Here is a 27,426-nt window from a genome sequence, read left to right on the forward strand (position 1 = left end):
AAATAAGAAGGAAATTTTATTTAAATTAATATCTTAAGTGATTACATTTAGTGACCTTAGATATGATATTATCTATACGAAATAATTTCCATTAGAGGGTCATGGAGTGTACAATAACTAATTCATATGTACAGTATGTGTATCAAATTTACATTTGTTACAAGTTTTACTTGAGCTGATTCACTAAGCTATAAGAGTTTAACAATCTTTAATGATTTGTTTATAAGAAAAAAGTTTCAATAAAGAACAGATTACAATATTTTTTTTTTTTTTGAGAGCAGCAATAAATTAAACCGAAGATCAAATACTCAACACTGTCAATGAACACACTATTATTTCTAACAAAATTGAGGTTTAATTTAAATTTATTATTATTTATAATTATTTATTAAATGTGTAATTCATGAAGTTCATATCACAATACACAAAGCTGTAAAAACAGCTGTGTAAGAATAAATAGCTGAATACATAATTAGTGACATATGAGTTTTTGTGAACTAGATAATAAATAAATAAATAAATATTAACTAGAACAACACCATAATTAAATAACAAAATATACAAGCGTTTCACAGTATAAACAACAGTAGTACAATAAAGATATCACATATTTAAGTAAAACTTAAAGTAACTACTTCTAACAACGGGCGATTCCAAAGTACAAAAAATAAAAATTTGCACTGAATAGAAGTGTTCAATTTCATGTCAGGACTTACATTAAACTTAATAAGTCATGTCTGAACATTACATGTTTGGTTGTTCCTTCATGTATCTGAAAATAGAGACATTTCAGTTGTCTTCATAAAGTGTAAAATATTGGTAAAATTAAAACCTATATACTTTGGCTATGCTAACAGTAATGCAAAAACTTCATTTTAATAAATAAGGAAGAAACAATAAAATAGGATATGTATCCTTACAGTAGCATATTTTGCTCTAAAATTTGGCCAAATCAATGTATGAAAAGAGACCACACAGTATGTGTTTCATTAATATCATACTACATTTTGTGTTGATTGGTGAGCTTCTCATGTCAGGTGTCACACAAACTTTGTGAAGTTTATAAGATCACTCCCAAAGGGCACTGTAACCTAGAATGTTCTTAGTTTTCTTCCTTGTCTGTTGATGTGTCAGTGTACTGAGTCTAGAATTGCAGTATCTGGTTGATCCAACCCCTGAATTCCGAGATGCGAGTGTAGACCCCAGGCTGGTTAGGTTCCGCACAGCCAATACCCCAGGAGATGACTCCAGCCAGCAGCCACCTCTTGTCAGGTCGTTGTATTACCATCGGACCTCCGGAATCACCCTGTGTAATACAGTATATATATTACAGTCTGTTCGGTATAAATTCATTATCTGATTGTTCTAGACTATGAACTTGGAGTTACACAAGAAGACCTCAGACTAACCAATACCCCAGGAGATGGCTCTCACTGGTAGCTCTTGTCTGGTTGTCGTATCACAATCTGATCTCTGAAATTACATTATGCAATACAGCTTAATATAATCTTCACTTGAAACTACAGCATATGTTCGTTTCAATCCCTAACTGGAAAATGTGAGTGAGTGTAGACCCCAGATTAGTTGAGTGAACACAATAGGTCCTGGTTACTTGTTTCCTTGTTACCCTGTCCCCAGTTATTTGGATCTCCAAATTATCCAGATTATTGGACCTGGAATAATTGCATCATTATATGAATTAGATGGAATGAGTAAGCGCTAAACAATGTTACTAATCAGGTTTATTGTGATGAATTTAACACGATAAGTAAGTGTAAGCCGATGTTTTGTGTACCAAAAATACATGCTAGATTTTTCATTAACTAATCACACGGTTTTTCACAATATTCTACCAATACATTAAAAAAACACTGTATTTTAAATTTATATTTATGTTAAAACAATTTGATGAATATACTAAGATACTCAACTGAATCAAATTTATTTTGCTAAACTAATGTCCGTATGATTAAGATTTTTAATATATATGAACAATAATTGCCATGATTTAAATACAATAACATACATAATTTAGAACCTTCACACTTTAACGCATGCAAGTATCAAGGTGGGACACTATTAAATAATTTTGTTTGGCGTTGCTGTCTCACACTTTGTACGTTGTTGGCCTCCAGAAATTCTCGGTGCCCATGAGTTCCTGATATTTAAAATCTCCTGACATCAAAAGAAATAAGTCACTACAAGTATTCAGAAATTGGGAGCTTCTGCTTTTTGGGAAATCCTAGCCTCTTGGAGATTTTAGCCCTTGAGAGCTCATGCTCTTGAAACTCAGCATTTTGGAGCTTTCAGTTTCTGAGAACTCCCATTCACTAGTAGCTCCTGACCTCTCCTGTGGGAGTTTTAGGTCTCTGAGTGCTTCTTTTCTCTGGGAGGACTCTGAAATGGAAGCTCCTACCATCTGAAAGCTTGCAGCCATAAAAATTCCGGCAAAAAAAAAAAAAAAATAAATAAATAAAATAATTAATAAATAATAAAAAATTAATAATTAATAAATTAATTAATAATTAATTAATTTATTAATTAATTATTAATTTATTAATAATTAATAAATTTCCATAAAATTTATTAATTTTAGGTAGTTCTGGTCTAGAAGTTTCTTGCTTGTAGAATATTTTGAACTCTGAAATATTACGCATTCTGGGAGTCTGGGAGCTCCTGGCCTGTAAATATCTTGTTCACTGAGACATTCCAGCTTCTAGAATCTTTTGATCTCAGGAAGCTCCCGGCCTTCGTTAACTCTGGATTGCTTCTTGGTAGACTGGTAGCTCCTTGCATTTGGAAGATGTTAGTCTCTAAAATCCAGGCCGGACAGCTGCAGGGTAGCACAACCCCAGAAGGTAATGACTCCAACTAGTAGTCATCTCTTGCCTGATTTATGTATCTAATACTGTGTTTCTAGAGTCTTCCTGAATATTACAGGTCAGAATGCTGTCTATGGTTAGAAGTACGAGTACAATATCTGGGTATTTCAACCACTGAATCAGAGTTGCACTTCAGGCTTTTTGGGTTCAGCAGCTCTTAAAGAAATAAACTAAATATTGAAGTATTTTGTTTTTTAGAGGTCTTCAAACAAAATATGATTCATTGATTAAGTTTAACTGGACAGTCTAGTTTTTTAGTAGAAAGAAATACAAACAAAAGTTATGGTTTACTTTTTTAAGTTGCCTGCCATCACATTTTTTATGTTTTGAAAGAATATAATTGTTTGAATAGTAATATTATTTTCACTGTATTTCTTGCACAATACTCTGTAAATTCAAGTCTATTTTTATGATAACGTATATTAAACCACAACATCAGCATGATCTTACCAACTTTGGATGCAGAATATACATACATTTTAATAGCACATTTTACAGAATACGTAATGTTTAATTATTGTGATCAAAAATAGGAAATAACCATTACATGATTTATATTTGTGATAAAGATAAAGATAACTTTTGCAGCTGATCACGATTATTCTAATACATTCTATTGTTTATTGTTTGCTGTTCCATATAGAGTTCAGATTTGTGTAAGCGCAGGGATATAAATAAGCAGAACAAAATATTTTATGATTGTAGCTACACTCTATATGTCCTCTTGTTGATCCCCAACTATGCCAAAGTTGATGTGAAGTCGTTCAAACCTTTCCAATTGTTACAATTATTCTGTTTATAATAGGAAGTTGTTGTCTCTAAGAAGGAAAGTAGGTTTCCCGATTGGCAAGAAGGTATTTAACTACAACACAAAACATGCAACTGAATAAATGCTCCCTCACCACCAAAAAAGCCTCTTTGGTTAGAAGCCCACTTATACCGGCTGGAAGTTGTTCTACCCCTTCAGCATTTATCCCTGGCTCTTTGAAGACTCCCGTAATTGCAACTTTTATGTGCTATTGTATATAAATAATAGGTGGTATTGTAAGAGTTAACGGTAAGTAATATTATGGTGGTCTCATCTCCTACCTCACAGGAGTCAAAGCCTCCTTTCTTGTATCCTGCACAGATGAAGATCTCAGGAATGTGTTCGATGTAGCCAGCTGCACGATACATGGTCTCACACACTGTGTTGTTGATCACTGGAACTGATACCTCTTGGAGCACACTAGGGAGTGGTCCATCTGTCACACAACAGTTTACTTGTTTCAATACTTTGTAGTATAGATCTATAATGTATATTATAGATCTGGAGATCATTGAAAATAACAATATATATATATATATATATATATATATATATATATATATATATATATATATATATACCTGTTTCATACTACTAGCAGCATTTTATTATTATTTTGTATTATTAAAGTGAAATTACATCAACACACAGTGTTTTCAGTTTCAGTAAAAATGGATTTGTGTTGCTCTGTTCTTAGATCTGAGAATCAAACTAAAGTTCAAAATAAGATTTGATATAAGTAGAATTATTAAAACCACACATATTATTTTTTGATCATGAAATACTCCTTGTATTCTATTAATCCATCTTTCAAACCATTACAAAGTAAATTTACTCTGAGATGCAAGTATACAATGAAGATTGACCTTTCTATTACAATTCACTTTTACAATTATATCTAAAACTCACAAAAACATATTATTGACAAAGTCTATCAAATACATCACTTATTACAAATATTTCTATATATTTCCATTTTTATTATTTCTATAACCTGGACCAAAAGTTCATATATAATTCAGTTATTGTTTAAGATTATATATAATAACTTAGATAGCCTATACGGTTGCACCAAGATATGATGTGGTCTATTACATAAAAAGACATGATTACCTTCATAAAGTCTACCCCATCCTGTGACGTAAGCTGTGGAACCCACAAAGTTGGTGTCATCCTGGGGAACACAAACAGGGATGATGTTGGGCTGGAAGGTAACAGGCTCGTAGAATCGCAGGAGCGCGAGATCATACTCAAAGGTTCTTGGGTCGAACTGGGGATGAGAGGCGACAATCTGTACCCTTCGTTCCTGATAGCCATATGGCTCGTCCTCCAGTGATAAGTCATGTTCTCCCAGACGCAGAAGTAGATCACTTGGAGCAACGCTACATCATTCAATTACAACAGTTAGTTTTTTCTTCACTAGTTTGGATACACAAAATGTAAATTTGTCATTTTCATATTTTTGTGTTTTTAGTCACAGTTAAACAATGATTTTGTAATGATAATAAAAATTATTTACTCTAATAATGATGCTTGTCAAGAACGTCTTTGTCTGAGGGTGGGCTGTTAATAAAAAGCAAAAACTGGTTTTATTGTATGATCATATTTAATATACTGCCATATTCAAAGTGCTGTATAAACCTACTGAACAATTGAAGTGTACTTATCACTGTTGAAAATCTTCAGATTATTTTACGTATGTGCTATATTTTAAAGAATTTTGAAACTGAGACACTAGTACAAATTAACTTTACAAAGACCTCCTTTGTTCTTTATGTATTGTTACAAACTGCCGAAATCAGTGTATTGCTACTTTAAATTTCAATAACAAACTTTGTATAATTTTTGAAGTGTATTTTCAGTATGTATGTTGCGTAGTTCTTTAATTACGTAGTTTATTCTCAAGATAACATAAACGATTTTTGGTTGCATAATTTATATTTAATTTCAGAGTTATGGCTAGCCTTTTAAGATTTATATAGTTATCTTCAGCCATTTTTCCTTGTGCCAGGTTACAAAATAAACAGGAAAATAAAACAATTCATATCACTATCAACAGTTTTTCATTGGATCTGAATGCTAGTTAGTTCCAGTTTAAATGCCTACAATTTCTAATGATATCATTAAAAATTTTGCTATATTTTTTGTCTTAGGAGAAAAAAAGTAACCAACTTAAAAGTGAATACCTAAACTTAAAGATTGGTCAATTATTTTTTTACATCAGTCCGTTTTTATTGTTCATAGTGTAAATAATAGACAACAAAAACCTAGAGACAACTACAGTACAGTTTCATACTTACTTTTCTACACAATGAGCTGCTGTGATTGCCCAATTTTCATTCAGCAAAGCTGCACCACATTTATGGAGATAAGTTGATGTTCTCCACTGCCTTAAGGATATCTGAAACAGGCAGACAATGTTGATTAAAGGAAAACATTATAAAGTCACTGTAGAAACTACTTTTTTCACTTCTAGTTTCTTATTTGTCAGAATCTCAACATTTCAGATGACACAGATTGTTATGACAAAATAAGGAGACAAAACTCTGTAAGGAAAACTTGATTGAATTAATCCCCTTGCCTTTTCACACCAGTCTGACTGAGTGAACAATGTGGGGTACAGTATAAGCTGGCCTGTCACTTTAAACCAGTCCATATAGTGAATTCCAGCAGTGCACAGCTCTCATCTTGCTGTTATACTCTAGTGTGAGAAACAATGATGTAGCAAAGTGGAAGGGCTAGCACGTTCCTGTCTAACATTTGGGTCTACACAAACCTGTACAAGAATTGGAGTACTTGTAACGAAGTTGAGATTCGCTTAAATGGGGAACATGGAACCAGATTTCCCAATCAAGCAGAGGGGCATCCTATTCCTCCTTGTACTAGTATCACAGATTTTCCTTAGATTTATGATTGGTGTAATTCGCTTTTATCAATTCCATATTAAAGGTACTGTCAGACAGCATTATCTTACCCTCTCCTGCTTTTCTATCTCCCAACTCTCCCATTTTTTTCTCTGCAATAGGTTGTAAGCTATTGTTTTTGAGAGTGGAACACCTTTTATGGCTGTTTTATCCTCCTGTCATGTTTTAGAATAATGCATTTGGAATTCTAGAGGATTTTACTCTGCACATAGTAAATCCATATTGCAAGGATTAAGTAAAAAATTTAAATGTTTAAAATGTATGAACCTAAACTTTAAGAAATGGTTTCGATTAAAATGTTTTTCCTACCGTTATTATTACATCCATACATACCATACATCTTCATCATCATCTACTTAGGAATATGTATGCAGTTATCCTACGTTCTTGTGTACTATTCTGTAATTACAATGTAATCTATCATATGATCCTACTTTATTTAATTTTAAATAAGTAGCGGTCCTCTTTAAAAATTGGGTTCCAGCATAAAAAGTTTTAAACTTAATATACATGCATGTATATTAACCAAACTGACCTTGAATTGTTCCAGATTGAAATATATGTCTAATTTTATTTCTACAGATTTGCATGATATTAGTAGATATAAAAACCACGTGTTCTTTATGATGAAACATTAGAGGTTCCAGCTTGATAGTTAATTGTATACATCAAAATTACAACTACTTCGATTTAGTTTCCAAATTTTACGATCCGTTTCACGAGCCTGCCCTTTCTTGTTCGCCGCTGAACAGATCCAGTGGGCGTATCCATGGGGTCCGGACCCTCTCCACCAAATCTTAGAGAAATTATATACACGTAATTTGTTTTAAAATATGATGAACAACATTTTATGAATAAATAACAATAAGTTTTAGTTTGTTATGATATGTAAGCCTTAATGGTTGTGAAATATCTGACAAGGCTGAGCAAGAAATCAACTTAATAAATTCAGTATGTTTTACTTTCTTGAAGTTTGGTAATAATAATATGTTATAGGGTAACAGAAAGCTCACATGTATAATAATAACAACATAATAATAGTTTATGATATTGATCATTAATAAACTGATATTCTTTGCATAACATCATACTGTCTTTCCTGTCTCCAACTAGTCACTATGTCATTTCATGAAACCTGTACGAATATAAACTATTTTACAGTTATTGGATTCATTAACATTTATAAAAACAACGATATGTAAGTATAAATCCAGTAATGATTAATCAATATACCATGAATTTATTTTATTACCCCACAACTTAAAGAAAATTATTAAACCATTACTTTAGTTTTATGTGCAATTAAAAGTATAATTTTATTTAATATGTACGATGTAATATGTAATACGATTTACAGTAGTTAGTTTATTAATTTGTTAAATTTTCATTTTTATGTGTTAAAATATTATACTAATTTTTCCACATTGTTTAAATGTAATTATTTCTCTAATTTTTATTCTTAAGGTAATACTTAATTTATTTTTTTAAATTGTATGTTGTCGCAGGTTAAGTGTAAAAAATGTGGCCATAAGCCTGTGTAAATAAATAATTTTTCATTTAATTTAAATGAGACTAATTTTCAACAGCTATAGTCAAATTAAATATAGTTTTTTTTGTGAACTTAAACATACAATTTCAAGTTAAGTTGATAAACCGTTGACACTTTTCTCGGTGAAACTAGTTTACAACAATTAACTATGTTTTATGTTTAAAGCCTCATTGCTTATGTCCCCAAAAGATATAAATATTGCATTTTATGTTAGTTATGTATTTTACGATTATGAAACCATTGTTATAAAATTGGATATAACATTTAAATACAATCTCAGCGATCTATTTAACTCATTTATATCACAATTTTATATTTGTGTGTTTTAAAGTTCATCAAAATGACAATAAAGTTAAAAAGGCTATTAAAAGTTTACCGTTTTCGCGTGTTACTAAGATTTAATCACGAAATTTTAAACATTATTTGTTAGTGATCACTTATGGCCCAATAAGTGTTAATATCAGTTTGTATTTTTAAGCGTCAGCTCCCAATATTAGGCTATCGGAAATTTCGGAATGTAATCAAGGGGTATTGATTGCGGTTCATCCCGAATTCTGCAAATGTAACTGTAGAATTCAATTGAAATTTTCATTCCGTTTTAAATATTAAAACTGCTCGATGTGATAAAAATTAAAATTGACTCTATCGCAGGTTTTCGTAAATTTCCGCCATCAGTTTCGAAATGTTTGAAATAGGTTCTTAACGAAGAGTATTACTCAAGGTTAAACTATCCTTCAAAATTTCAAGTCTCAGCGCCAAATATTTACATATAATTTTCGTGATAAATTAATACAGATTTCCATAAGTTCTCGCGGTTGATTGTGAAAAATGTAAACAAGACATATTGAGCATATGTATAGACCTAATTTTGTATCCAGATGGTAATTTCAATGTTTAACAACCCTGGATGTCATAAAAATTGTCATTGAAAATATCATGGTTTTTCGTGGATTCCCGTGAGTTGACTATGAAATTTTCAAACCCGTTTCTTACCGAGCACCTAAGAGAGGAGAAACTTTGTGTACAAAGTTCCATGTAACCATTCTGTAGTTTTGGAGATTTCGTGATGGGTCATTCAGTGGTATTTGGTTTCTTTGACATTTATGGATATTATGAAAATATACGAGGAAAACATTGGACATGTTTACATTGTTATAGCCATCATCCAATAATGAGAATTCATCATTTCTGTGCTTCTTCAAACAACAATAAAAATTTATAACCTTCATCTTATTATTTTGTATCAGATTCACAGGTAAAATAGATGATCGACGTGTGAAAGTTATACTGATAAGGTGTAGAATGTGTTCATAAATTGTATTTAATTATGTTGAATAAATCAGTTAGCTTGCTGAATCAAAAATCTTACCACAGGACAACTTAATATTTTTGGAGTCACGTATGAATTGTCAGACCATTACAACTTTAATTGTAATAAAAGCAGTTTCTATAGAACTTTTTCAGATTTTTAAATAGTTATAATGGCTATTTTTAGCGTACCGTGTAGGAAAATTTCGCGGGGGAGTGCCCTTTAATGATGGTAGGCCCCTGTCGCGGTGGATCACCCAAACATTATTTTTATCTACGGCACTGGACAAATCGAAGTTTTGTTTTGATCTTAGGGTCGGATGGAAGATACTAATGCAAACTTATCACTGAATAATATGTTTATATTGTGTTCGTAAAACTAAAAATTAATTAATTTAACAATCTGGTTCAATACAAAATCTTTACTTGAAGTATACCTTTGTCTGAAAGGTTTATTACGTTTCTCAGACGGCTTAGGCGGGCCTGTCTACCCAGCGATCACATTATGTGATCGCTGTGTCTACCGCAGCTTTAAATATGCCTCTGTGCATAGTGCATAACTAGGAAACTAGTCTCTCAGATCTATAAATATCGCCACTTCGCACCTGAATGTTTAATATATATATTATTATAAATGTCACAATTTAGTTTTAAATTTACGATCCCTGCAAACTTCTGAAACGAATAAAAGCAAGCCATAGAGCATTAAAGAAGACATTACCTGCCAAGGCCACTTCCCGAAGGTTGCCTTCTCTCCGCCCACTATCCTGGACTGCGGGAAGAGCCGGCGGCCGCACACTGCAAGCAGAATGAGAGTATTTAGTGAGGACCCGGCAACCATGGTAGTGAGGACGGAACACTGAGACCTAAGGAATGTGAGGATTGAGGAGTGAGGATGATGACCACTAGCCGGTCCTCGTGCGCAATGCGCATGCCCCACACCGCACGTGTCCGGTGCCCATGCCCCTACCTTGTGTCCATCACTCTTCTTTTTTCAAATCCACTCTCAAAACTATACCTCTGTTTCTTCAAGTCATTCTCACTAGATTTTCAAAGTAAAAGTTTTCCGAGCCAGGATGTTATCATTAAACTCACGTTTGGACAAAACTGACCATTTAATCTGTCATCTCTCATAATCATGTTGAACTGTCATTTACATTGTCATCTGTGAGAAATTTTAAAACAGTTTTGATGTCAACCAATGTCCTTCACAGCTTATTCACATGTTGCAAAGTGATATTGTACAGTGCATTTTAATTTTCATTGAATCTGGACTTTAGGAAAAGTCTAATTTATTGGAATTTCTAGAATAGTACCAATTTAACAATTTACACATTTTTAGCAACAACTATTTAGTTGTTTTAAAATTATACAGCTAACAATTTTACTCGATAAACAACATGTACGTAACTGCTTGTCTTCGAACTAACTGAAATTACAAGCAATAACATATTTTTGGTTTTTATTTGATTTTATTCGTGGTAGATTCGACGGGCAATTGGTTATTTATTAATATTCGTCACTATAGGCACAAAACAAATATGTTAAGGGTTTGAACACTTTTAACGAACACTTGTAAAAGTTAAGTTACCTATGAATGTAATTTTTGATGCCTCTTGGACCTAGGATGGCATCTATATTTGATTATTAAAAAATAACTACAAACCTCTACAAAAAGTTATAACTAACGTAAAAACCTATCATACAATTTGCCATTTACCAGAAGCACACCATTGGCCGTAAATTACCTTCTATGTTCTGTTAAAACCATTACTTCCATGAAAGGTTAGTCTTACGTGAAACTTCTACTTTGTGGATAAACTATAAAACGATCAGCTTAACATTTACAAATGTGCAAAATCTTTGCTACTGCTCTGTTCTGCACTGCTGCTGCTGTTTGGAATACTCATCGGTTCATACAAACACATATTAATGATGAATACTTATTTACGTTTTCAAAATAAGATACTATTGATTATGGTTGTAAAATGTGCATTTAACATGCAACACGTTAGTTTACATGACACTAATCGAAACAAATACAAATCAAAGTTATGCCATACATTTTCAAGGTAAGTTAAAATCTAACTACTATTTTTATAAAATTCTGAGTCAAGTAAGTTTAGATACCAGCTCCATTTTCTATGATTATCGAGTTTATAAAGCCAGTTGACACCGAAGGCACATTGCTAAATACCTTCAAGTAGTTGTTCTTCGATCATAAGTCTTGTTGGATCAGTAGAACTTAAAAACACTAGCAAAAAAATATTTGCTGGTGGTAAGGAAGCAATGAAATTTTGTCAGTTCTTGCAAACACTGAGCTACCATAATAATGGGTGGGCTGAATCGTCACGATATTACTGGGAATGAACAACCTGCAATTGGGGAAGTTCACGTCGATTATGCATCACATTTTACTTGATCGTATTTCCTCACTATCATATATTCTAATTGAATATGGTAGTACCTCAGTCGAGTCCATAATATTCAGTCGAAATATTGAACGACTGACAGTTATACGATATTGATAGTTTCTAGGATTACGCGGCCTGTGTTATAACCACCGTCTATTAGTTTTCCTGTTCACATTTGCCAAAACATTGCTACCACAATTACTTCAGACAATTTTGCTCGCTGTGGTTTCAATTTAACATCTGTTGACAAAAAATGGCTTTGCACAGGGAGGCCGACATCTCAAGGTTGTAATTGTGTCAGCAATGGTTCAACACGATGTGAACAGGAAAACTTAGAAGAAGTTAGATTGAGAAATATACTTATTGTAAGAGAATCGTTTGGTTTTGTGTTTCATTAGTGTTGAAACGAGAAATGAGAGAATTTTTACATTCTAGTGGAATTGAACATAAATAAAACCAGCCGTAGTGTGACCAAAAGTTATAAATTGATACTAATTCATAAATATTAAATATTTTAACTATAAGAATCTAAACAATGAACATTAGACGCTGTGCCATTGGCATGACCAAATAATAGCATTATAATAGTATTCATGTAGTTTATAGAATAAGAATCAATTTACTTTACGGCTGATCGTTTCCGAACATTAAGTTATATTATTAAATATAAAACTAATCTAAATTGCCTTCTTTCTAATTTAAATAAGACTTCCGAATTCAATACTAAAGTTCTTCTAATTTATTAGGACTTACGAACAACGCCAAAAGTTGTATTATTTAGTTAATTTAAGATGTTTGTTTCTACATAAACAATAATTGAAATATTCAAAACTACAATACCCCTCCAAACATAAATCTGAGACTGTTTTTCGTGGTGACTATAGTAACCATAATTTATACACCCATTTCTTAATAGATTGCTTATTACTCCGGTGGTTCGGTTTTGAATATAAAATGTACCCTACTGCGTTACAAAGAATCTTACGGATTTTTGAGGAAAGTCTTGGAAAAATTCAAAGAATTATAGAAATTATGGTTGAGGTGGGAAGTTCCCTAGCTAATGACTTCTGCTAATGTTTTCCTTCTCTATTGTCTATATCACGCTGAGAGTCTGCTGGACCCGCGATTTCCTTGACCAACGATTCAAGGGTTGGTGAAGAGCCTTCACAATTAATTTTGTTGTACTTTCATATAAAAATGTTGTTACAAAATTAACAGAGATGATAACGATGTACAAACGAGGTTGATAGTTGTTACTGTTACAATTGAACACTATGCGAATGACCACGTAATATATGGATAATATGTATGCTGTATGGTATTTACAGAGAGTAGATCCATTGACTGTGCCTACGATTAGTAACGTTAATTTTTAAAACAATATTTTAGAAATGGCGTTTGCAGTATAATTTTGTAAATTGTTTACAGCAATAAAGAATTATTATTATTTTTATTGTTTTTTTTTGTTATTATTATTAGCATTTTTATGTTTACAAATCGTACGCACATTTAATCCAAATACTTTTATTTCTTTAATTTTGTTTTCACAAAAGTTGATCAATACACTTGATCTATATATCGTATAAACCCGAATGTACTTTTACGTTTTCTTATACGTGCTATGAATTGAAATCTACACAGAATGCTAAAGATTTAACACCGTACGTTCGCGTAATAAATCATGCTGTGTGATCAAAACGGCCTTGAATCTAACTACCGCCACAGACCACCTGATGTTCAGGTCATTGTAACGCTTCGTAACTAGATTTTAGCACACCGACGTACGTAGTTCTGCGGACTCCGTTTATTGTTGCTGGTGCTAGGCAATGACATAAATACACGTTGATAAATACTGCGGGAAAATTGAAAATAATAATATTAACAATCAAATAATCATGATTGATTAAAAAAAATCATGAAAAATTAAATTAAACGTCATTGTGAAAAAATATTAGAACTAAGTAGAATTTCTCAGTGATAATTACAGTCACGTAACTAAATACTTTTTATTAGTAATGTCAATACTAGGTTATGGCTAGACTGTTGTGTTGTAATGACTTGTAACAATATTTACAGTATACATTATAATTTAGGATAAAAGTTATTAGTTATCTTATTAATAAGATAAGTTAACTACCACAATCCAAAGAAATTTAAATACCTTGTGTAATTCAAACCTTATTATAAGTTACCATAAATTTATAAACTTGGTATAAAACAAAAGTTTATATTTTATGCCAATCTTGACTTTTATAACAATGAGAACTTGACTTAATATATTTCAGTTAAGTAACAAAATATAATTTTAAAGTACAAGAATCCAAGATGAAGACATGAAAATGTTAAATATGGGACCGTTTTAAATACCTCGCAAAATTAGGACACCGTATTCCTGACAAATTGATATATGTCAATAGGTGAAAATTCATGGTTAAGATTACAACTAACTGGAATAGAATTGTCATTTCAATACAAAGTATGAAAGTTTACTATGTAAAAATAAAAATTCCAGAACATTGTACCGTGACATATTGTAATTTTTCTTTTTTATTAACATGTGTAAATAAATAAATAAGTGTATGATATTGTTATCTTTAGGCCTACCTGCTGAATTATGATCCTTGATTACTCTTCCGATCCGACATTGTACACATTGAATAAGGTATACGCAGATACATATTATTGTTAGTTACTTTGGTACCATTTAGGTTATCTTTTTATATCACCACCCAATCGGGGGTTTGCTGTAAATTTTAGTACTTTCGGAGTACCAAAATGTCCATAAGTAATTGAATTATATATGTAAAATAGTATATCACGTAACCATGCTTAATGTCTGTAAACTAGTTATCCTTTCAAATCTCTGTCCTCAGTAATAAACTTTAAAAATAATTTTTGTCGCTTCATAATTATTCTAGATTTATTCAACCCAGAAGACACTATTTAAATTCAATATAAGTCTTATTCACGCTGGTGTTTCGTTAATAGGCTACCAGTGCTATTTATAAGCTCTCCTACTCGTGGTTATAAAACGTGTGTAGCAAAATTAGGATTGTATGACAGGCAATCTAATAGTGCTTTTAAACAATTAAAACAATTTTTCCACATTACACTGCAATGTCTTGCCAAAAAAATAATTTAAGGAGTGAATTTCGAGTCTTTTCAAATATTAGAAATCCGTAAAATAAAATATAGAAATAAATGTGTGCCTTATACAGTAAACAAATCATATTCATGTTCAACTGTAATCAATTAATTGAGTGTATAAGACTTACCGTCTAGGTAATTGGTCATGTTAAGATTTGCCGTGTTCACTTCGTTGTTAGCAGTGGCTTCAGTTGTAACTAACGTAGTGCTGGCTATGGCGGTGGTGGTGGTACTCGGTGATGTTGGTGCTGTTGTTGTCGTTGTTGGAGCGACCGTTGTAGTTGTAGTAGTTGTAGTTGATGTTGTTGTTGTTGCCTCCGTGGTCGGTATTGTTACTGTTGAGTTCACGGTAGCTTGGGTTATTGGACTTGGTGAAGTTGAGTGGACTTCTGGTGTCAAATCTGGCTTTGTTGATTCTAATTCGACACAAAAAAATTAATATAACATTTGAGAAAAACAAACAAAATTAATGTTAAGTCAGAAAATGCTTGCAAAATATTCAGAAAATGGGACACAAAGTACAGCTTTCCACCGATTTCATGAAGTCTGCGACGCGAAATTGCGAATTGACATTGCACAATACGTCATTTACATCTCTTTCAAATACCCAACTGTTCATGATATTATCAAACAATTAATGTTATATTTATTCACTGCTACATAACATCTCCACTGTGCCAACTATTTTTCTTTCATAATTAAGACTATTTAGGTTTCCAAAACCTAAATATATACGTGCGTGCGTGTTTTATTACTTACACCCCACACTGAGATTACTAGACAAAATAAAAAATAAATTTACACCTCTGTTTTAACTATGTGAAGAGCTCATATAATAAACAGTATAGACATTGTATTGATAGTAAACAGTTTGCAAAATAGGTGTGATTGTTTTCCTTATGTTTATATTAAACTCTCTAGAGTTGCCTGGTATTACTTCACGAGTCACTCAAAACACACCAGTCCATTACATACTGACAAAGGCAGGGAGACTTACAAAGGCGTCATTTTGAAGATAACGTACCACAACGGACGGCATCAACATTGTAACAACTGCAATGGTTTTAAGTCAATTTGGTAATGCTCATTAGGGGTGTAAACCCTAGATCACATCGGATCAAACCAATCATACATACGCTTATCTCCTACCACTGCCAGACACTTTATACCTCACTGGCCTCACTGTAACTCTGCCTACCACTGATACACGATAGCTACTCTAGAGCTTTTAGAATAAACTCCCCGGTTACTGACGTTTATCTCAGGGTGTAATTTAGCATTTCAATGAGTGTAAATCATTCCAATTCTCAGTCTCACAGATAGTTATAACTTATTCAGATTCTGTCGCTATCTTATTGTAGACAGTGGTTGTGTACCTGTGGATGGCCGAGTGGTAGACACAGACACCTGCACCCAGGTTTGTGAGGACTGCGTCGTAGCACCGACCACAGGCTTCGTTTCATCTGCAATCAAACCATTACCTTTACCCATAAAGTACTAAGACAATGTATCGAGTCAAGTAATAATATTTATTGTCACAATGGCTGATAGTTCGGCTATTAACTATTACATATTAACATGTTAGCAAGAATGATGAGTAAACGAATTTCAGTCTAAATAGTAGTAATACAATTTTACCGTATATAAATAAAGATATATTTTGTTCCGGTTGAAGATTCAAATGATAGTAAACGTTTAAATAGAAATAAGGCGGTGGGATCAATCTCAATTTTGGGTTAAATTATTTAATTATACCATAACGAATTGTAGAGATTCAAAGTAGTAATTAGGGACATCTTGAAAACAGGCCAGGGAAAACAAAACTAAGGATAAGATTTCATATTGTTGTATATATCAAGTATACACGTAAACCTTTTTTAAACGCTGCCTTATTTATGTAATTCCTCTAAGAAATATTTCATTAACAACAATTAAGTGGTATATTATTTCAAATAATACTTCTTTGTCATGATTTAATAAAAAAAGTATTATTTCCTTATTTCAACTTGTTAATAATATAAATGATGTACAGTCGCATACGCTTCTTAATTCGTTTTTTTTGTGGGTCTGTCTACAAAATTGCTCACAATTACGATTTTAAATGCGTACAATTGTTCTAGGAGTAATAAAAAAAAGGTTTTATATGTCTCTTATTTCCATAGAAATTATCATAGACGTCTGAAACTCTGAAATTTATAAATTAAACCTAACCAAAAATCTATTGCATTAGCTAATAACAGACAGTTTCCACTGAAAACATGACATTATATATTGCTACAAACAGACTCACTTTTGACGACTCCTGAGCTAGGAGTAGACACGGGTTTCGGTAGTGGTGGTACAGGCACCTCATCTACTGTAGTCCAGGTCACTAGCAGAGGCGAAGTTGTGGTAGGGCTGGCCGGAGAACCGTTTATAACGTTGGAGCTTTCTTCGTCGGCATCTAGAGTGGGGTTCGTCACGTTGGACCCTGGTTTCTGGACTACTTCGTTGCTGATCGTCGTCGATTCTGAAGAAGGTTTTGAGAGAGTAGGAACAGTTACAACTGGAACTTTAATGTAATTTGGGTCCGTCGAAGACCCAGTTGTAACAACCGGCACTGGTTTAAGCGTAGGTTTAGTTTGAGGTTTGGTAGCTGCTGTTATTTTTGGAGGTTTTTGAGTAGGTTTTGATGTCGGTTTAAACGACGGTTTCAATGTCGGTTTTGAGGACGGTTTCGATGTCGATTGGGCAGGTTTTTGAGGATGGGGACGAGATGGTTTTGTCGTATTTGATACGACGGGACGTTTGGTAGGGGCAGGTTTGGACGGCTTTGTTATTGTGCCGTTGGACGGTTTCTGAGGACTAGGCTTTACTTGGGGTTTGGAATGTGTTGTCGTGTTGGACGGTTTTGGTTTAGTCGAAACCACAGGTTTTCCAGGTGGTTTTGAGGCAGATGAGTTAGTGACAGGTCGAGAAACTAATGAGGGTTTACTCGACGGATTGCTTGGAGGTTTCTGTGACGGTTTGCTGGAAGGTCTGGGCTTCAGGGTGCTAGTCTGCGTGTGAGGTTTTGTGCCGGCAGGTTTACTGGAAGTGATTGGTTTGTGAGTGTATGCCGTCGAAGGTACTGAAACAGTCGGCTTGATTGTAGTCGTCGGCTTTCTGGTGACTTTTAGAGTTGTCATCTGGGACGTTGTCCGCGGCGTCGTCGTCTTCTGCACTGATATCGTTGGTTTTGCCGTTGTGTTGAGAACAGTTTGCACCGACTGGTAGGTCGAAAGGTGGTAGCTCTCCGTCGACAACACCGGAGTTTCCTCGAAGATATGGTTGCTATCTAGAGGCTCGGCCAAGCCCTCGTTCTGGAGCGCTACTTTGCAGCAACTGCCGAAGTAGAAGCGGTCTATGCACGTTCCCAGGTGCGTACCGTTCGCTTTGGCGCAGGAGAAGGCGAACATACACACCCCGTCTCCCCGGTCCGCCTGCTCAGGCATGGCAGGTGGCGGATGTTCCGACCAAATCCTGCAACATCATAATGATCACACAACAATCATAAAATATCATGATTACTCGTATATTATTATTATTACTTAGTGATGGGTAAAATCTCAATAATAATGTTATAATGTTCAATGAGGTTAGCATGTGATGGTAACACTCGTTACTGGAATTAGATACATTTACCACGTGCAACGATACTGTACGAAATTCAGAGTATTCAATCTGCGACCTGCACTATGCCGTACTTAGTTATACTTAGTAAGATACAAATTTTAAGTCCTGGTCACTCTCTAATCAAAAAGATGCCTTACCCAAAGATATCCTACACATTCTCCATTATAACCAGCTTTATTGGTTTATCCAGAACTTAAGATATTTATAATTAAATTTTATTTTATCATAATTTCTTCTATAATAATATTTGTTTATTATCAACAAATTACAAATTATAAGCATAATGTCATTGTAGTAGTAAACGTGTATTGTTCGGCGATTCTTTGTTATTGGGGCAACTATTGAAAGACTTTTAAAAATAATGTACTTTTCTTGCTTCATGAATTAAAATGAATGGTACGAGTGAAGGCTACGAGTGCCATACTTCGTTTATGCGCCAATCAAATTCCAAAGAAGTAACATGTCCTCATGGCATGTGAACCAGAAGCGAGGTGGATTAGCGCTCAGCGAAATTGAACTGCATGCCGTCTTCAATCTATCTCCTGAACCCTCTTTCCTAGATTACAACATTTATTATAGTCAATGATAGATTTCAGTAAAATCTGGTCCAAGTTCTTGTTGATTAACCCTTTTCCGCAAAACCAAGTTTGACTACCAAAAATGAGTTTTTACTGGGACCTATGATCAAACAACTTGTGATTGATTCATTTAATAAAAACCCCATAATAATAATCAACGGCTATGGACAACATTGGTTTTACATAAAATTACTTAAGGAAAATCGGTAAATCCATTAAAGAAATCAATTATTCCTTAGGTATCTAGACGTTTTATAAGGTGTTCCGAAAAAGTTATAAATTGTTTTCTCATCTTCCAATTCCAATAACTCCAACTATTCTATTTCTTCTCAAGAAACAGGAAATTCTGTTAGTTAAGTAAGGTCGTAACTGTTGGAGTTAGTTCACACCTATAATTCGAAAATCCAATAAGAAGCAAAAGTAGGTACAAAAATCCATAATGTATTGAGAGATAGGGAATTTGTGTGCAAACGCAATCGCGAACAGTTTTTACTGTTCCTATAATAAGGGGACACAACAACAATCAAAATTGGTTTTGGCATACACAGCTTCGGCTATGGTTAGTTCTAAGTAGTGCTGAATGGTTAACCGTGTTTTTATTGGTTTCTCCACTCACTGTGAGTGATACATAAATAACTTACTTCAAAATTACTAGTTATCTCGTTTTTTAATTATTTTAATTTGTATTTCAGAGTGAGAGAAGATCATATCCCGTCAATTAAAATTGTGATTCTGTGATGTGATTCTTATCAACTGAAAACGCACACATTCAGTTCAAACACAACAGTCGGTTTGTAGTTTACAATCACATACATATGTATATGTACAGATAATTGAAGTCCTTTGTGTTATCAGATTATCACAATCAACCAACTGAATGTAATTAAGAAATGACCCATGTGCCAAATCTATTATTTCTGTTGTTGCAGATTCAAATTTTTTTAAACATAAAAAACAAAGTTTCTTTTTATTTTCACAATTTCCATTTGGGATTCATTATTTTTTTTATTCTTGATAAAATATTTGTTCTTAGAATAAAATACAGACATTTATATGAATAGATCATACATATTCATATCAACGTATTGTTATTAATAATTGATTCATTTGATACAGTGGAAAGGAAAACACTATGGACTGTTTAATTGTAAACGATGTTTTCTTGTACCTTTCAAACTATTCAAAGAGTTTTTACAGTGGTTTCAATTAAAGAATGCTGTTTTACAATGCTGGGACATGGCGTGCATGTACCCATACTTTTGAACATCAATTATTTATTAAAAACATACTAATATGGTTATGTATAATCAATTTATGATCGTTCCATTATGATCGTTATTGATCCAGAGATTCAAAGTTCTGGCCCAAACGCAGAACGAAACAATATTTCATATTCCCATATAATGGTATATAAAAGGAATAAATAGCATTGTATATTTATTTTTTTACTTTGACTATTAGACAAATATTTTGAGTGACAGTACTGGTGCGTAACTAACCATATACATAAGACAACTTGATTACGACAATTTAGGTTGTTTTTACATAAATAAATACATGGTCACGTTACTCGCAGAGGTAAAGGGTGAATTTGTGTGTGTGTGTGTGTGTGTGTGTGTGTGTGTGTGTGTGTGTGTGTGTGTGTGTGTGTGTGTGTGTGTGTGTGTGTGTGTGTGTGTGTGTGTGTGTGTGTGTGTGTGTGTGTGTGTGTGTGTGTGTGTGTGTTTAGAAGAATAGCTGTAAAATGACTACTAAACGTGTTTATCATTCTTGTGTCTATCAAATTAAATCAATTAGATCGAACAATTACTTTGTAGCTTCAACACAAAGTATATGGTTTCATTACAATCGATTTGATTAGTTTAAATAAACTCACTATAATAAGTTATTGATAATTCTATATAACGTTTAATTAATATACAGACACATTTAGTTCGTTGTTCCTTTGTCTTTCTTAGGCAGAAACAAATTAAACCCATTCTGAAAAAATCTGATCTCCGCTTTTAACTTATAAAATCGATATATTAATTTTAAATTGAGTTATATTTACTGAAAAATGTATTATTTCAATATTCTAAACTCTTATAAAGCTTCAAATGCGTGGTTAACTCGTATTTGCTTCAGCGTCACGCAATTTGGATCGTAAATGTATATCGTTAAAAATCAATTCTTTTAGGAAATCAAAAAGTTATCAATAATATTCAATAATTCTTTGCATTTAATTATTACCTGCAAATTTCAGAACGTACAGCATGGGAACTTAATTTAAATTTTCACAACATAATTCTTTACATATTACTTCCCACAATCCCACTCATGAGTAATTCTTATTGAAGTAATTCTGTATCTAAATTTAAATTACTCTTTTTTTCTTACTTGATATGCAATGATAAATGTGCTAAAATCTGGTTTTAGAATGTAAGTAGTACCACTCTTATCCCTTGGGCTCAATTACGTGACTCGGCTGGTACCGGCTAATCAATGGGCAAATTTGCATACTGCGTTGCCTAGAACTTTCCAGTAGCACAGCCTATAAATGTACAAACCCATATTACGAGTATTTCGACCCACCTCCCCTCAATTTCAATAATATCTTTGCCTTTTTAAACAACAAACATGCATTTACAATTATTTATATAATTTATTTTAAAACAGGGCACACGAGATGACTCATAACCCGCTGAAGTCTGCATGATTATTTTTGACTAAACAGTACTTTATTTTTTGTCACTTATAGCTTGTTGTGGGAGTGTTAACACAGTTTTGAAAATACGTCATTTAGAAACCAGCTCAACATACAAAGTACTTTATATGTAGTACTCTGTAACATAAATATTTTATGAATCGTGCATTAAAACACTTTTAAATGAAACCCTAATTTGTTTATTTTAGCGAGAATTTCTCTTAAAACCATACTCGTGCTATGCTATGATATGCTTAATCTTGGGTTAATCGTGCATTAAAAATGCTTTCTACGAAAGGCCTCATCTAGATGTATAGTAAGGCTACCAACTGTACTCGGTTATTCAATTGAGATAGCTTGATACCAACACTAATCAAGTATAACTATAACATAATACAATAAATACTCCATTAATGTTTAACGTCTTTAGTGCCAGTAAAAACGTTAAAATTTACGTGTAATTAAAAATGCCAGTCCACATTAGAAAATCAGTGCTGCCAACATTCACTTTGTATTCAATGTAAACATTAATGCTCCTAAAGAAATCATTAGCAGCATGCATTATTTACTGTTACTTTACTAGTTTAGTGTTCGAACTGCACTAGACACTAGCAATACTAGTAACAGTGCTGAATAAACACCAAATTGTAAGTCTAGATGAAAACAAGGTTCTGTGGACAATCACGTGTACATTATATCCTAAGCACATGATATACCTGTATATTTAAGTAACAAGTATAACGGAGGTTTTAATTGAACTTTACTAATAGGTTATCCCATCTTCTCACGTCACACTAAATAATGTATCTATTTTTTACCTGAGGAGGACAGTCTGATAGTTTAAAACATTATTTTTACCGACCTATTACAATTCTGTGGATCGTAATTGAATTCTGCAGAATTATAGTTCAAATATGGTTTATATTTAATAGATATAACACCAATAGATATGAATGGAATATTAAAAACTATTTTATTGCGTCCAAAATTGTTGCAGGCTGTGTATTTTGTACACCGCCCTCGCTATATTTAAATACTGTATTTATAAATTGAATATGAATGTATGAATAATGCAAATGTAAATAAATGTTTGTAAATTATACAGATAAATTCATTTCCTTACAATCAATCAAGCTAGCAAGCGTTTCTAAACATTTTGAAAAATATCAATTTTATAATAATAATATAATAATTTGGTTTCATTGAATAATCATGATTTTTTTCAACAATAGTTTTTACAAGTTTTCCTTCAGAGTTCTTGTAAATTATTAAGCTTTATAAGATTTCCCATACTCGAATACCTTTCTCTGTTATTTCACTTTTACTCCAATACTATGTACTTTTACTCCGTGTATTTGTAACGTTATGTTTTAATTATATCAACTAAAAGTAAGAAATATTTAACTGCTGAGTATAATGTTTAATTAATTAATTGAAATTTGAGTAATATTGTGTAAGTTTTAAATTCCAGACTTCCAGAGTGTTCTAGACATTTTGGTGTTTTTCACAGAGGATGAGTGAATCAGGCACCAGCAGGGAGACGTGAATCGAATCATATAGGCTATAAACTACTCGCCAAACAGATTCAACGGCTGTAAAGTAATAAAAGTGTACAATTATATTCGATAATATTCAATAATTTCTTTTGTATATCTTTTCATAAATATAAATGCTTTACTGTTTGAACATCAATGAGTATAAAACCGCTAAGATTAACAAAAAGCTATTTAAGTTTATAACATATAGCTAAATGTATAGCTCTATATCCAATGCATCCATATCCTTAAAACCTTTCTTGCTTAATTATGTTCACTGATTTTCGGTGAGGTTTTCCAATATTGTTAATGTCAAATTTTGTAAACAAATAAAATTTACCCTTGTCACATAGGTTTTGTGATTTTAGCACCTGTTTTTCAGTAAACGGTGCTTAAAACAACATTTAAAATGTTTGGCTTTTATAGTGATTTTTTGTATTAAAATTGTAGATCTACAGTTGAAACTGTGGTCGAGTTATACAGTGTGTATGTACAGTACACGTGAATGTATACATGTGTTACAACACTTATTAGAGGTGAGACCATATCAAGTTCGAATTGTCGGTGTCTTCATCGACTGATAATATACCATTTGCTGAAGTATTCGGTTAATGTTTTGGACTTCTGGTTGTGAGAGAAGGAACCGAAAGATGTCCTCCTCTTATTATTATATATTAATTATCTAGTACAGAAATAGGCTCCTCGTCATCAAGTTTTTCCTGACGATGACATTGTTCTGTTTCATTTATATTGCAGCTATTCGCTTCCTTTCCTTCATTCACATTTTCCTTCTATACACACTAAAAGGTTAGCTGGATTCAAAGGATTGGAATGTAGATTTAGAATATTGCTCACAAAATTACTAATATTTGATGGCATGATAAGAACTGAATAGACACTTTAGATACCATTGTGCACCTGTAAGTACACGGTGGGGAGGAAGAGCATGAGCATGGCAGTGCAGTGCCGGCCTGAGCTGTTTATGCATGGGTGCCCGGGAGGAAGTGCTCACTTGGTCAGTTATTGCGCCCACCGTTACTCAAGTAAAAACCGGCCTCTTGGACGAGTAATCTCCTCACGGTATACTGTTTAACCGACCTCATTACAATAACACGCTTCTTTCTTTGTACAGTCAGGTTACGCCTGAGAAATCGTGCTTTTTCTGTGTAGCCTGCGATTCAATCAAAGTAACGTTTCATTCCAACACAAAGAGAACAATGAGAATAAAACATTTCACCTAATAACGAGGTTAACAGCCTTTTATTGTTATTTAAAGGTGGACCTTATACACGGAATGAGGATAAGGAGAATATTTTGTGAACTCATCCTACACGCTTCGGGCTCTGACCTACTTTGTTAGTCCTTCCTCTGGGACCCGAGCTCAGAACCTTCCATGCTGTACGTACTCGCCGTTAGCCTGGAGAATATAAAGCAAGGTTGCGTTAAGAACTCTTTTTAGGGATTGCCCAAAAATTGCTATTTGACAAAGAAGTGTTTGAACACGAAATAAACTTGGATATTTCAATGAATTTTGTACAGTTAAGGAATTGTTTTAATTATACAGGACTTACGGTAAATTCGTTCGGTTTAATTAATTCATCGACTATAACATATACTTATATATGATACAATGTAATTCATGATGAGCAAAATGTACGCAGGATAAAAGTATAAAAACCATTTAAATGACGTCAATGTGCTTTACGTTAGAAACCATATAAAATACTTGTTTTGAATCCACAACGAAAGAGGGATGAATCGTACGTTTTCAATTTACATTAAAAACTCGTAACTTCCTAGAAATGTATCATTTGATTTGGGTTTCTTCGAGAATTAAGTTTTATTCTATTTAAATGGAGAGATACTTAAGATTTTCAACAATACAGAAGTTGATAATAATGAAGCTGAACCTGTTCAACATTTCGGAATATGCGCTGCTTAGATTCATGGAAATGAATGAACACATATTAAAAATTCTACATAATTTTGAATATATGTCTCAACAGAATTATTGTAACCGAAATTAAATAAACAGAGCGTGAAGAACAGAACGCTATTTACGAACGTGAAGTCATATTTAGTTCCCTTTCAGATTCCTCTCAAATTTGTAGTATTTTAAAATGTAAATGTAATTGAATACAATTACTGTGGAAGAATGAAGTTGAAATAAGCAGATATTATTAAGAACTCGTGTTTTCTTAACGTCAAATTGCGTGACTCAAAATAAATAAATAAAAACTTGATATATAATTACTTTGATGTTATGCTTTCTATTTAAATAATGGATACTTTGTCGTTTTAAATATCTAAACGTATGTATATATGTACGTGAGTGAAACGCACAAAATTGTAAACGTAACGTGGTTCGTGCGAAGAAATAGTACAGCAACGGGCTTTCCACACGTACTGCGCGATTTCGGGGCGTCACGTCCTACCTCCGCACATCGAGGGCTCAATTTTGCTTAGTGACAAACTGAAGAAAGCGAGTAGATAATCGAGAGGTTCCTCTTTTAATCTCGGACAAATATTTTTATTATTAACTTACTTAACAATATTCACTGCCTAAGTATACCATGTAGTCACCTAAATTCCTTTGATACGGAGTGTATTCTTCTCGTTGAATTCTCCAATAAATAATTGATAGCACGACAGTGAGAACAGTGTTGCATTATTGTAATACAACAACAATATAAAAAAAGGCTTTCATGCTTTGAAAATTAGGTGTATTCACAGGAAAAATGTACAAACACAACGGGAAGAACTTCATTTTATATATTAAGCTCGGTATGATACCTTTCAAAGCTCTTTATTTAGTTAAAGAGGACAAGTGGAGACATCAAAATGCTGAACTTCACTGAATTTAATACAATAATGTGTGTAATATTTTAAATTAGAAGCCGTATATCCTGTAATTTACAACAAAACCGGTTGTGGAGCTCGGGGCTCTAAAACCTTATGAATGACTATAGGTGTTTACTATACAACTAACCTAAACAATGGCTCACTCAATGCATGTAATAGGCCTATACATTTTATATCAATTCTGTCAGATTTAGTCCACAACATTTCCGAAAGATAAAAAGTATGTAGAATAGCCGTGACCGTGAGACATGATATATGTATGACGGCAGACAGTGTAGAAGTAGAGACGGACACAACCAGCCAGCCTCTAGCCTTGACCTAAACTCCGATAACGGGACTGCGAGAGGTGGCGATCCGTCCAGTCACCTGCCACAGATTCTTTACATGGCTTCCGACCTCCGGGAATATTTGACCTCGAATTAAAAATGGCATAAAACGCGCTTCTAGGTATGTACCTAATAAACCGGAAATGTAAATTAAATTCATGGGTCATTACCCGACTCTTTCCATGCCTCTAGGAAATTGATTTCTAAACTTTGCCAGCATACCAGCAGTGGAAACTACTAAGATTGTTTTACATCCTCAATTCATTCACGCAGACTGCAAAAATTTAAATTACTCTATAAATTCTAAATTATCATTCAATCTAATTTTTGTGTGTTTTGTTTTCAATAAATCATTAATAGTCCATTATAAAAATTATTTACTACCCTTTTGTATTGATCTTACAGTGTTTTTTTTCGTTTTAAATTTTTTTTGTTTAATTTATTGTATATATAATTGTACGTAAAATACCACCTCAATAATCCTGTGGTCAACAATGATCTCAGTTGTAAAAATGATCATCAAAGCACTTCAGTTATAGCGATCTAGAATTAAAATCTGCAATGTATAGTATTCAAAAATGGCATGTTAAAAATATTGGTTGTCAATTAGAATTGACCACCAATATCGGAACAAATATAGGGATCTTGATTATTTTCATGCAAGAGCCATTCATATAGCAGGTAAAGAATAATGTTGTGCGAAATGTCTTGTTCTGTCTTTGTCCTCCTGAAGTACGAAGTTTGCGACCAGACACT

The 27,426-nt window shown here is 33.0% G+C and overlaps 1 protein-coding gene across 2 annotated transcripts in view; it reads right to left on the reverse strand.

The window, feature by feature from the left end:
- Nucleotides 1-410: 410 nt before the first annotated feature.
- The window catches only part of LOC124369026 (serine proteinase stubble), a 69,672-nt gene continuing 42,656 nt past the window's right edge, over nucleotides 411-27,426 (reverse strand). For both annotated transcript variants that reach the window (XM_046826699.1, XM_046826700.1), the window contains 8 exons: nucleotides 17,323-18,533; nucleotides 16,409-16,495; nucleotides 15,161-15,448; nucleotides 10,193-10,269; nucleotides 5,991-6,091; nucleotides 4,804-5,072; nucleotides 3,972-4,126; nucleotides 411-1,306 (listed from right to left, as the gene is read on the reverse strand). In XM_046826699.1, the coding sequence (XP_046682655.1) occupies nucleotides 1,145-1,306; nucleotides 3,972-4,126; nucleotides 4,804-5,072; nucleotides 5,991-6,091; nucleotides 10,193-10,269; nucleotides 15,161-15,448; nucleotides 16,409-16,495; nucleotides 17,323-18,533 (2,350 nt within the window). In that variant the 3' untranslated portion in view covers nucleotides 411-1,144. The remainder of the gene's footprint in view (nucleotides 1,307-3,971; nucleotides 4,127-4,803; nucleotides 5,073-5,990; nucleotides 6,092-10,192; nucleotides 10,270-15,160; nucleotides 15,449-16,408; nucleotides 16,496-17,322; nucleotides 18,534-27,426) is intronic.

Source organism: Homalodisca vitripennis, chromosome X (genome assembly GCF_021130785.1).
Source record: "Homalodisca vitripennis isolate AUS2020 chromosome X, UT_GWSS_2.1, whole genome shotgun sequence".
Lineage (NCBI taxonomy): Eukaryota > Metazoa > Arthropoda > Insecta > Hemiptera > Cicadellidae > Homalodisca > Homalodisca vitripennis.